The 13,519-nt window shown below is 37.1% G+C and overlaps 1 protein-coding gene across 2 annotated transcripts in view; it reads right to left on the bottom strand.

Moving 5' to 3' along the window:
- Positions 1-13,519, bottom strand: part of ACTN2 (actinin alpha 2) — a 96,498-nt gene that overhangs the window by 20,653 nt on the left and 62,326 nt on the right. Inside the window, exons 7-12 of one of the 2 annotated variants that reach the window (XM_072647558.1) lie at positions 12,602-12,683; positions 10,131-10,216; positions 7,087-7,179; positions 5,029-5,259; positions 4,358-4,505; positions 1,959-2,109 (exon numbers count right to left, since the gene is read on the bottom strand). In XM_072647558.1, coding sequence (XP_072503659.1) covers positions 1,959-2,109; positions 4,358-4,505; positions 5,029-5,259; positions 7,087-7,179; positions 10,131-10,216; positions 12,602-12,683 — 791 coding nt within the window. Of the gene's footprint in view, positions 1-1,958; positions 2,110-4,357; positions 4,506-5,028; positions 5,260-7,086; positions 7,180-8,525; positions 8,612-10,130; positions 10,217-12,601; positions 12,684-13,519 lie in introns of both variants that reach the window. The other variant, XM_072647557.1, reaches the window with a different exon arrangement.

The following is a 13,519-nucleotide window of genomic DNA, read 5'->3' as shown; positions in this document are numbered from 1 at the left end:
ACTTCCACTTCACAGAAAATAGATGTACAGGTTGCATGGGCTCTTTGTAGAATTAAGTGATTTGATGCCAAAGTTCACTGAAAAATATAAGAGCTGATAGATATTTAACAAGGATTTCCCAGAAGTTAAAGGTTAGTTTAGCTACATAAAATCCATACCTATGCATAATCCATTTCCATTTCCATTTCAGTTAAATGGACACATTCATGGAATTGACAAATTAGAATGGATGCTGAAATTTCAGCTGGCCCATCATTCTATCTTCAATATACCATTAAAAACTAGCCATATTTTCATCTCTGGAATTATTTATAAGACACCATACAATCTATCAATAAACTATTCCAGTGTTAGACAACTATAAGGAAATTCCTTATCTCTTAAATTCCTTTCAGTGTAACTTAAGTTTGTATTCTCTCTGATTTTAAAAAATTTTTTTCTGTTACTCAAACAATGATATTTCTCTTTCTTCTCTTTCCTCTTCTCTCTTTCTTTCCTTTTCTTCCCTCTCTCCCACCCTGTTCTTACTCTCTCAACTGACATCTTCCACCTAATCAATGAAAAATTGAACCAGTCCCTACCTGGGATGCATAAAGTTTCAATATATAATATTAATTTTATACTTGGCATTTATATTTGAACTTAGGTGGAAAAGTGTGGAAGTTGTTTGTTTTTTTCTTCCAGTTTGTATGCATCAGGAATAGCTCAAGATCATCAACTCATTATTGGTCAAAAGAAAAGAAGCAGAAATGGTAACAATGAAATAACAATAAGATCTAAATGTTATACACCTATCTCTTGATTAGCTATACCAGTGGGGTTTAAGAGATCACACAAAGACTGAAATACACAAATTACTCCAAAACTTTAGTCAAAGTTGAAATCTAATAGAAACTTTTTATCAGCAATTTATAAAGCAGCAAAATAAGGTGATTTGAATTTCTTTTCCTTTTCTTTCTCCTGTTTTAAAGCAGGTTCAAAAAGAAATAATATGACCCAAAGATGAAAAGACAAGGGAGGAGAAACAAAGGCCCTGGAGAGTTGACAGACTAAATAATAAACCTATAATGAATCAAGAATTAACTTTATTTTATTCAGTTTGCTGAGGATAAAGGGACACATTTCAGGAAAAAAAAAACCTCATGTCATTCAAGTATTTGCTTTTACCAAGATCAAGAAAAATTTGAATAATACTTTAACCAATATACTTTATTAGAGAGTGTGAAAATTGCAGTTTTAAAAATGCTACTAGTTCAACAATAGTTAGGCTGAAGCTTCCCAAGAAACTGAATTAAGATATCCTTTTTGATCAGGAGATTATATCTAGGTCTTAGAGAATATGTCCAGGGCAGTGATATGGTGGCATCTGTCTTTCTTTTAAAACCATCCCTGTGTTCAGTAGCAAGAGTAACAAAATCATGATGGTGGGATAGAATTCACTTTATGATATTGTGCGACTGACAGTCACGGTGCTTTTTCCCTATCATAAGTCAGATAACTTTCTTTTTGGAGCAATATGATGTTTAAGCTTCCAGAGTCCCAAACATAACCAACAGTTTTATTCCCAACTCCTCAAGATTCACTTCCTGGCAATAAAGTCAACTGTGCTAGGAGCCACGGTTGATGAGACAGTGATGCATGAGAGCACAATAATTTCTACCAGAGGTGAAGATCAATATTAGTTAAAGTCAGTTCATTTAAACACATACACACGCACACGTGTGCACGCACACGTGTGCACACACACAATCACCTCCTGCTGTAGAATTCCCCAGCTTGGCTCTCTTGCTAAATATAGGCCAGGAAGAGAGAAACAGGTCTTCCCTGCTAGATTCTGGATAATCTACTTGAGAAGCTATCTGTGGAATTCTTACATTGTACCTACGACATGATCGGGTTCACTGGAAAGAGTTTATCAGCTAAATGTCAGCAGCTGCATGCCTTGAAATAGAACATACTTCAGCTCCTGGGCAATGGCAGCAATCTGTTCCACCCGGTCCTGGTGAGCTGCCAAGTCACTCTCAAAAGCCTCATGTTTCCTCAACAAAGCGCGGACTTCAGTCAGAGAAGCAGACTCATAATCCTTCTGGAGCAAGATCTGTTCTTTGCCTGAAAAGGTTGTGGGAAAGGATTATTAATACTCTGATTCCACATGTCAGCCTGTGCATAGCTGCAGAGTGCTCTGAGAGCATCATAATTCCAAAGAACCAAGAGAAGGAGGAAGAATGATGACCATAATATAGAGGTCCATACCTATTTCAATCGAAACTTGGGACATCATTCATATTACTGCTTTCCCAGGGGCCTTTACCAGGGTGATAATTAATGTCTACATGAGGGGTGAAGGGGGGTGGAGGGAACAGTAATTTGGCATGAATAAATTTGTACACACTGAAACATCAATTCATTTAGGATGTAGCCTAATTTCCTAGGACAATGCTGAGCCACTTAATGATGTCTCTCTAGCTCAGTGTCACTCTACCCACAATAATTAGACATGATATTTTGTCCCTCATCCATTTGTCCTACCCTTTCCATAGTCTCATCTTGATTTAATTCTGTAATTCCCATCAAAGTATGTGTTCATATATAACAGAGATTTTTATTCCTAAAATTGTACCTATCTCTCAGTAACTACTTCCTAAATTTTGAGAATTTGGCATGATCATCACCTCAACCCAAACTTAATTGCAGACACCTTGCCTCAGGGAGATTCCATTCTTCTTTCTGGAGAGCAATTAAAACTGAATGAATTAAAAAAAAAAAACAAAGAAGGAAGTGGAGGCAAGAAGTCAACTATTTTTTGTAACGAGATTATCAATGACTGAAAAGGAATGCAAAGACTAATTTGTGAGAAAAATAGGAGTTATGTCCTCTCTAGGGCAGCTAGGTGGCTCAGTGGTTAGGGTGCCAGGCCTAGAGTCAGGAAAACTTCCTGAGTTCAAATCTGACCTCAGACACTTAATCAGTTGTGTGACCCTGGGCAAGTCACTTAATTCTGTTTGCCTCAATTTCCTCATCTGTCAAATGAGCTGGGAAGGAAACTGCAAACCACTCTAGTATCTTTGCCAAGATCACCCTAAATGAGCTCGCAAAGAGTCGGACAACTGAACAACAACATTTTTCTCTCTATTTTCCTATTTCAATAGGAAAGGCTTCATCCTCAGTATTACAGAGAAACAGTATGGTAGACAGGTTAAGTTCACTGGACTAGGTAAGAGTTGAGGACCTGAAGGAGTCAGTTATTAACTGTGTGCTTTTGGGGAAATCACTTTACCTTTCAGTCTCAAGTTTCCATCCAAAAAATGAGGATAATTATATCTGCAGTCCCTACCTCAGATGGTTATTTGTGGGGATCAAAGGAGATAATGTATACAAAAATGATTTTGCAGACTATGAAACACTATGTATATGCAAGTCATTATTACAATTTAGCACACAAAGTAGATGATTATACAACACAAAAAAAATATTACCACAGCCATGGACATATGCTTGGGATCATCTTCCTTCTCTTCTAGACTGCACTCCTGACTCTTCCAGTCTTTCTCTACAAAGCCTCAGAAACCTCTTCACCCTGTTAGCTCACTCCACCCCTGGAATCAACCCTTGGACTCCATCCATTGGAAGTGTCCTCCACCCCTGGAGCCTCTCCCTCTGATTGACCAGTTCCTCCTGGAACCCCCATTTTAAGGAGGAGGATGCCCTGCTGCTGCATCAACAGCTTCATCAACACCCAACCCCCATTTCTGCTTCCTCTTAAGAGCTGGTCTTCCTCCATTAGAATCTAAGTTCCTTGAAGGCAATGACTGTCTTTCTGTTTATTTTTTATTCCAAGCTCTTAGCATAGTGCCTGGCTTCTTAATAAATGCTTGCTGACTTGATTAGATACACCCTAAGGTCTGAAGGAAATGAGAATGAAGCTAAAATGAAGTAGCAGAATTGTAAAAATAAAATGAGGATAGCCATGTTTTTGCTTTGTTGGCTACTTTTTTAAAATGCGAAATCATATTTTGTATGGAATTCAACAGACTTTCTACTGGCAGATCCTTAGCCAGATGATATTCCCTATAACAACTAAGACAGTACTGGGTATAGCATAGGTAATAAAAAATGTCTACGAAGAATTTAAGCATCTCATTTAATTCAAGAGAGCCCAGTAAAAGGAGATGTGCACTAAGATAGACTGAATGCTCCAATAACTATTAGCTGGATTATAAAATGTATCCATTCAGATGCTTTAAAACAAAGAGGTGAAGGCATTTTCCCCACAGTCACACAAGTCAATGGCATTTCCAGCTCTTCTGATCACAGCTCAGTTCTAACTAACTTCTCACACATAATCTGAGCAGCTTACCGTATGCCCAAGATTCATGAGTTGAAGCTTTCTGCCTAAACTTCTCAGCCAGATGTTCCAGGCGTTCTAGTCTCCTTATCTCATTTAACAACCATTCCTCATAACCCTTCTCAGCCTGTTCTAGCCTCTGCCAAGCACCAGCAATATCCTAGAAGAAAAGATACAGATTATTTTCATCTTTGCTATGCTGACCTTTAAAAAAAATCCTATAATGCCTGTTTGACAATGGCTTTATTTTTTTTCCCAAATGATTACTGAATCTTTTTTGAAGACTACCAAATATCTTCAATGACTTAAAAAATGCTGTATTTAACCAAACTGCTGTTATCAATTAACAAATATCTGATACCTTTCTGAAACAAGGCTAAAAAACTCCCAGAAGTGTAGTTTTTAATTTGAAGAGGATACAGTTCCAAACTACCACACCCAAGAAAGTCACCTAAGAGAAGATATTTCCATGTACCAAGAAGAATGACTCAGGCTCCATACTGTTGAAGTGTTAAGAGCCAAAAGCACCAGAATCAGGTGACAATCAGCAATTACTCAAAACTCATAGTTAAGAAATAGAAGTTGCCAAGCAGAGTACTCCATCAGAGGGGGATTTCCAAGTTAAGCATCTTTAAATCAAGTGAGTGTCCCTTAAAGAAAATGGAGGTATTAACTTTACGTACTGAAACCATTTTGCCTTCTGATGGCATGAAAGCTGGTCTGTTACTGATCCGCAGCTTAGTCTGCAAGGTGTTGAAATTAATCTCCAGCTGGCACTTCTCTTGGACTTTGGGGGGCTTGTGTTTCCGACGATAATCTCGGAAGTCCTCCAGCTTCTTCTGCATGGCTTTCATCGTCTTCTCTGGGGTCCGATTCTCTAGCCAGGGGATTGTGCGACGAATCCATTCCAAAAGCTGTTCCCAAAATAAAAAATAAGTTTCAGAAGGAAAAAGAAAGCCCTTTCTCCAATAAACTAAATCCCAAATCTAAAACATGGAATCTTATCCTTTTATAAATAAACACAATAGTAACAATAATAGCTAACATTTGCATAGTGCTCTAAGGTTTACAAAGACCTACACATTAGATGTTGATTAAAAGAGAAAAAAAGGTAGAAGGGGGAGTACCCATTGGCTATAGTATGAATAAAGTTCTTAAGATTTCTTATCTAGTCTCTCTTTATTATTATAGCGAAATCCACCTGTAACTCTTGGTAATCACCTACCACCTTTGCCTGGGTGATAGAGAATTGAGGTATCAAAGCAAGCCATGTGTTACAAATGTGACATTTACAGTAAACTCAGGAACCAGACAATAGCAGACAAATGCTGGATGGAGTTTCCAAATAAAAATCCTCACATGGTAGGAGTGCAATTCCATGTAAACTGGCAAAAGGTCAGGCTTAATTCAGATTATCATTCGAGATTTGCTATTCAAATGGGCCCACGCTGATAATGAAGTAGAAGTACACCCCTGAGACTAATTCTACTCTGAAATACATATCATCAATCTATTCAGTGTGGAAAAAAAATCTATAGTGTCTACGTATGACAGGGAATTTCTGAATATGAGGTACACATTATACCTTGCAAATTAAAATCAAGATTTTAGAAGTGAATTGCAGAAAGAACCATTCATAAGTTACCTTTCTGCCTACTTATTCAGAGGATGACAACAAATTAAATTTAAAAGGATATTTCCTTAAGAGTGATGCAAATATATTTCATGCAGTTGAAGTGAAATAAAAAATAAGAACAGACATGGTAAAGATAGAAAAGGACCAAAGGGTATAGGCCCAGCCTAAAGTTGGGCCAGAACTATTAGATTAGACATCTAATCAGTTGTCAACACACACACATAACACTATTACATTAGACTGACCTAATGTAGATTATCTGAGAAGTTAACTTGTGTCTTGGAATGAATGCAATTTCTTCTAGTACTGACTAGACTTGGAGTGTGTAATTCAATGCTAAAATTATTTTCCTTCTTCAATTGATGGCATTTCACTAGTGTTCACCTTAGAGGTAATCTCAATATATATATTTCTTTTCTCCTAACTGAACTTGGAGGAAAATATTATGTTTAAGGAAATCAAGCCTCTTCAATCTGTGAGAGAAGGGCTATTTTTTTTTATAACCCTAGTTTTAAGGAAAAGAGATTTAACATATTGTATTCTAAACAGGATTCTCACTAGAGTCATAACCAGCCCCTATTCAAATATCTGGTGAAGACTCTTGAACGCTAACATATCTCTAGCTTTATATATGGACAAAGGATGGAACTTCCTCCACCCAGTAAGCTAGACAAATTCCCATGATGCCAAGCAGTGGCCAGCGCTTCAGAGGAGCAGCATGGCTCCTCAACACAGATGATAGGATAGGATACATCACTTGGGGGTGGAGCACATGAGTGCCTTGGCATCTAGTAGAAGCTACCCTACAGTTAGTGTTCTACCCCATAGAGGTTGTCAGACACCATCACAGCTAGGAATGTAATCTAATAGTACTCTCATAACCCCTAAGGAGCACATCTTAGGGTTGTCTGAAATCTCTCCTCAATAACATAGTGCCAATAATTGTGTTGCTAAAGGACTAGCAAGATCCATGTCTATTCCTACATTTTACTCCACCTGAGATGCAAAATATAAAAATAAACACTGGGAATCAGTTTAACACCACCTGGGCCTCATTATCTGGATTAAGTATTGACAGCATTATAGTTCACCAGTCTTTCTTTACCTCACTTGCTAGCCTCTCATATTCTTCCATCAGTTTCTCATTCTCTTGATTCACAGCAAGAACCTTACATATCCTGTTAGCTGCTGTCTCGGCCTGTAAAACACAATAGGTAAACAGGACAGCTCTATGATACTGAGGTGCAGATACAAACTGAATGTGGTAGGGAATGGGCGGTAATGAGGGGAAATGAAGTTGCTGCCAATGGAGCAGATCATGTGTGTTAGTTTAAGGAACAGTAAGATTGAATACAATAAGTCACTGTAGGTGACTTTACACCTAAACTACAGTTTTTACATAGACTTACATGGCAAGCCAAGTAGGTTAGAGGAAAAACAACATACTTTTAAAACATCAGGCAAGTTAGTACCTAGGGGCAAGGGAGAAAAGAGTCTTCCCATGAAACCATCCAAGGACACTATGATCTCAGGTCCTTTAATATCTATTTTTCAACTGCCTTGACTTCAAGACTGAGAAGGTTACAGAACAAAAAAGCACATCTGTTCTTCCTCTGATAAGAATACTGTGAATTTATGAGATTATTCCTTCACAGGGCTCAAAGTACGTTACCAATGTTGGGGTTTATTTCTTACAAGAATTTGCCCAAAGTAGAAGGTTTTTGGTTTGGTTTTTTTGGGGGTTTTTTTGTGAAAAGGAAGCTGAAGTGATGAGCTATACAGTAACTTGGGCCATGATCAAATATTCAGTCAATTGGTGATACTTAAATATCCAGGCTTCCAAACCCATGCCCTATTTCAATCAATGCCTCACCACATAATCCCTAAACTATGCCACTTCCTTGATTTCAATTCTGAAGTGGTCCTAAGCAACATGCAGGTTCCTGGATGCAAGAAACAAGACATGCTTTATCTACCTGAATCTGTTCATCTGGCAGGATTTGCCAAGTGCAGATTCACACAAGTAGCAAGGAGTACTGATAAGTAAATATGCAGAAAGCCAAGAGACACTACCGGAACATCACTTAGAATAAAAATATTTCTGAAGTCAAAATGACCTAACAAAGGGTTATTCCTTTTAAAGAAAAGTCTTCTTTTAATTGGGAGTATTAAAGACGTTACAATAAATCATTCCATATTGGCAGGTTTGTAGACAGAGAGGATTAAGGACTTATTTCTCCATTTCCTTCACTGCTAATTGAATTTGCAGAATTCTCATGCCACCTATATTCTTAAGTTATAAGAGAAATGAGAAAAACATCTCAAAATAAGAGATATGCAAAAAACATTTTGGAACTGTTAGAGTATTTAATCTTTATACTTGCCAATGTTTAAAAAAAAAAGATTTGTTGTGGTTTTTTTTCCAAAAATTTTTAACTCAGGTAAGATGTGAAGCACAATTAACATACACATACAGAACATACAATTAAAAAAAACTCAAGCCAAAAAACAGCATAGCAACCCAGATGGGCCAAGTACTGATACCTGCTCTGCTCCAGCAAAAGCATGGTAGAAGCAGGAAACATAAGTCATGATAGCTCTTTCATCAGGTTTGGGAGTATTCACAATGTCTGAATGGGAGGAAAGAAAAAAAAGAAAAAAAAACACAAGCACACACAAACACAAAATGAAGAGTAAAAATCAAAGTAAACAAAAGGAGGAACGGAATGGGTTTTTAATTGACCTGATGACTTTTCTGTGTGTTGCATGGGCATCTGCCCCCAACCCTGAGCTTCATGGAGAATAGAGAAAACTGGAATAAATCCCACATTAGATTTGTTGGAACAAACATTAAAAATAAAAGTAGACAAAAATTTTAAAAGCAAATCAAACCAAGAGTCTGTCTCTTTTCCAGTCTTCTTGTATTTTTTTAAAAAGTCTGATTATTTGGTTAAGGTGAGAACTCATTTTATTGTTCATTAGATATTATAATCATGGGCGCTAGGTGGTTCAATGGATAGAATGCTGGGCTGGAGTCAGGAAAACATCTTCCTGAGTTCAAATCTGGTCTCAGATACTTAATAGCTGTGTGACCTTCAGCAAGTCATTTAACCCTGTTTGCCTCAGTTTCCTCATCTGTCAAGTGAGCTGCAGAAGAAAATGGCAAACCATTCCGGTATCTTTGCCAAGAAAACCCAAAAGTGGGGTCAAGAAGAACAGAACATGGCTGAAATGACTGAACAATAAGACATTATAATTATTGTCAATGAGCAGTCAGGCCCAGATGTATTTGCCTTTTAAACTGGTTAAGCCAGATGAAAATGCAAGGGCTTCTGGTTTTCTCAGAGGAGCAACAAACAAAATGCTGGCAATATTCGCAATGAGACTTACTGCTTTGTCTTCGCACCCGTTTTCTGCCTTGAAACCTGAACTGGACAGTGCATGGATTCAGAGTCACTAGTACTAACTGTGTTTACTTACCAGGTCATTTAAAAATTGCCAGTAGTAATAGAAATCGAACGAGAAAGGTATACAACTCATACACTCACTATGATTTTTGCTGTCACATCTGTGAATTCTATCCTTCACAAAGGTCCCCTCTAATATCCCACAAGAAGAGAGAGAAAACAGACCATTTACTATCACATTTCTGAATGTGAACATTTCATAAAGGCTCCTCTAATACCCAACAAGAAAAGAGAAAACAGACCCACTTGATTGCCCTCATCTTTTCTTCTTCTACACAAAGCATATTGGCATGCCACATTGTCTTTCCTTCCAATTTAGAATTTAATTCTTTCTACACTAGGTTTAGGCAAAGGACAGGATTCAATTAGATAGCCATGTGGTAATTCTCCAGGTCAAGAGCTGGCCACCAGGTTTCAAAACACTATTGTTAAAAAGAATGTGGGATTGTGAAACAGCATGGAAATCTTTTGGAAATAAAACAAAACTGCTGATGGGAAAAAACAGATGGGAAAAAAAGATTTCAAAGAAAACTAGCCTATGAGACAAACACCTGCCTATTAAGCACCAGAAGGGTTTTCTTATTAGGAAGGAAGGAAATAAAAGGAAAAAGAAAAAATGGAAAACATTTAAGATACAGAAGGTGAAGGGTGAGAGGTGACTGCTCATCATTTACATTCTCACCTTCTGTGCACCAGCAAATGCATGGTAGTAACAGGAAACATAAGTCATTATGGCTCTTTCATCAGGTCTGGCAGTGTATACTAAATCTGTGTAGAAAAAAGAAGGTTAACTGCTTGGACATTCTAAAGACAACAGCCTTCTGCTGACTGATCATCGGGCAGAGAAAGCGAAGCAAGGAACCCTTTTCTATATAGGACGGCATTGTAGATCCAATCAGACCAAGGAAATAATACCTATAAAAATCCATCACTTCCCATAAAGATTTAAAAGTTACCAAAGAGAAGAGTATGACTGCCTTAGGCTGCCATGGAGTCCCAGACTAGCTGGATATTTCACATCCAGGCTAAATTTAAAAGCTCCAGGATTTATCCAGCTCTAGGGTTCAAGAGGAAATAGGCACTGAGGGACATGCAGCCTAAACCCAATGGCCTTGATGTTGCCATATACCATGGGGGAACAAGAATCATCAAGATTCCTATTCATCTATTCATTCGTACATGTCCATTTGCTGCTAATCTAAACCAATTCCCCTGAACAAGAGCATTAAAAAAGGAGGGTAGGGTTGGAGTGGATTAGAAGGAACTGGGATCAATGAAAGTGGCCTCTCTCTTTTTTTCTGTTGGCTGGGAGATAGGTCAAGATGAGGAAGAATCTCATCAAACGTAAAATTATAGATCACAGAGTTTCATGGAGGGGTCTATTAGGCATGACAATGTCCCCATTTAGGACTCCACAACACACACGACCAACAGGGCAACCAACGATGTGGGACAGAGAAGGGCTCGTTAGATGGGATGAGAGATCTTCAAGGATGAGACTAGTCAGCAACATTACAATGGAAGAATGACAGGTAAGGGAGTTCAAGTATAATGCTACTTTAGTAATTCACAGTTTACCAGAAATAAATGTAGAAAACTTATGAGATGAAAAATACATGACAGATATTAAAGTATTTCTATTTATATACTGGTTGGTCATATTTCTAATCCTTTGCCATCACTTTCTTATAAGAGGGTATTGTCAAAAGATAAAACAGCATATGAGCAAAGGTATATGTGGGTCTTCTACATTTGGATGAAAAAAGGAGGAAATAAATGGGAGAAAAGAATGTGAGATAATAGAGGAAAGGGCAGGTGAAATGTTAACTTCTTTGACAACAAAAAGAATGGAAGTATTCTTGAACCAGACATCAGAATTTCAGGAAATAGGAGGAGTGTCAGTAATACCAGAAGGAATGGTAGTTAAGAGTGATCCAGCAGGGAAGGAGTGACCGAATCAGGGACTCAACTATGAAAGCTCAATTCCAGGCCATTAGGATGTTACTTCACAAACTTGAAGAGATTTAGCAAACCCCCTGAATTGTCACAATGAATGTTCCCAGTGTCATTACTTCCCATAGGATCAGGGGAAAGGATAGAGTCCACAAGGATAAACAGATCTTGGAAAGAGGAAATATGGGTGAAAAATGGACGAGTGTTCTCATGATATTCCTTTACTATTTTGTGCATTGGCTATAAAGTGGTCTTACAGAGACCATAACTAGAGCTGGTCATTCAAGTGCTCTGCCTGCAGAAGTAGTAGCTCAATAAATGTGGAAAAAATAAGTAAGAAAAAGAAAACTGAGACATAAAATAAGACTACCAAAAGTGACTAAAAAAGGAAGAAGAAACCAACTGAAATGATGGAAATGATGGAAAACACTTGATTTACTGTTGACATAAGACCAAATGAATAGCAGCACAGAGCCTAGTGGTGTTAATAATAAATACAGGGTGAGACAAGAAACTGAGAGTTATCTATGCTGAAAGTGACTTACATTAGGTATAAAGGAATTTTGACTCATCCTGTATTCACAAGAAAGGGTATACAAGCTTATGTACTACAAGACACCATGAGTGATACTATACAACATTAAGGAAAAAGATGAAGCTCTTCCAGATCTTTAGAATATCTGAGACTTGTTCAAAGGAAAGTGATGGAGATTTAGTGGTCACCCCAGCTGACAAAATACTTTGAATATGATGAGTATAACCGCTATTGGAATAGAAGAGGCTCAATTCTATAGTTCTTTTAGAATTCTCACATCTTACATTTAGGTTCATTTGCTGCACTGGAGTTCATATGATGAAAAAAAAAGTATTGTTCTGCTAAAACTTGAGGAAGTCATTTTCAAAGTTACTTTTTAAAAGTATATACATAAATCTATGTTCTTGCTTTCCATTACATAGAAAATGTCTTTACATGCCTCATAGGTTAGTTTGAGAAGAAGTTTCTTCTCTCTCTCTCTCTCTCTCATCACTTTTGAGTTTCAAGGCAAAATTTATGCATGAAGTTCTGCAATAACATCTTCATAAGTGAGATGATCACTTATTAAGAAATACAGTGCTGCAAAATCACACTGTAGAGAGCTAAGAGACTGGCATAATGACATCCAGAAAAACAAAAGTCACTAAGTAAAATTCAAATCCCACCTTCTGCATCCAACATCTTGGGGATATCCAAATGCTTTTCTGCTATCTCCATGGCCAGGTTGATATTTCCTACAGGGTCATCCTGCACAGAAAAAAAGTAATAACCAATTAAAAATAATAACCCACAGCTTTAAAAAATCTAATCCTTGCTAATGATTTTCTTTACATATTTTGCTTTCTGAAGGATATATCCTTCCTCTTTACTCTATCCCAAACACATTTTTCAGTAAGATACACCCCCACACACACATTTTTTCACCAAAATACATTACAGTTTAAGTAATTTTATTTCCTTTGCTACCCAACCCCAATAAAATGCATTTCAACTCAAATGTTTGGAGAAAAATAAAGATCTCACAGTGGAGTTATATTGTTCCGGAAACACAAATACTAATATCACACCAAGACAAACTGCACATGCACAATCTTACAAACAGCAAAATAAATCACAAAGCTCTTAGGACAAAAATACTCTGTACAGAAAATGCGTCATTTCATGTTTTATTTTTTTCAATGTCTGAGATGAATTCTTTGGGTATAAAAGCTTATTTTGAACATTATTACTGATAATGACATAAATGTTTTCCTCAAAAAAAATTCATGAAGTATGAAACTGAGTGGTTAGGAATTCAAAAGTAGAATTAACATGAACATTTTAAAGTCTGATTTAATTGATGCTGTATAGGTTTGCTGACCATGTGTAGATCTCATATTTTGAGGGAGTAATAAGCTCAAAAAAGAGTCTCTACAAAAAAAGAGGCAGAAGTTTAGGAACAAATTTAAATGACATGCCTACTATAGTGTTTCATCCTTAAAATCATTTTAAAATTTCAATAAAAATTCTTTAATATTATGCACCGGTGGCACAGAATAATAAAACTGTACATAATGTCTGACAAGCACAAGCATCAAACACTT

This window comes from Notamacropus eugenii, chromosome 2, assembly GCF_028372415.1.
Source record: "Notamacropus eugenii isolate mMacEug1 chromosome 2, mMacEug1.pri_v2, whole genome shotgun sequence".
NCBI lineage: Eukaryota > Metazoa > Chordata > Mammalia > Diprotodontia > Macropodidae > Notamacropus > Notamacropus eugenii.
Note: the sequence above shows the minus strand (reverse complement) of the source record. Positions and strands in the feature narration are given on the sequence as shown.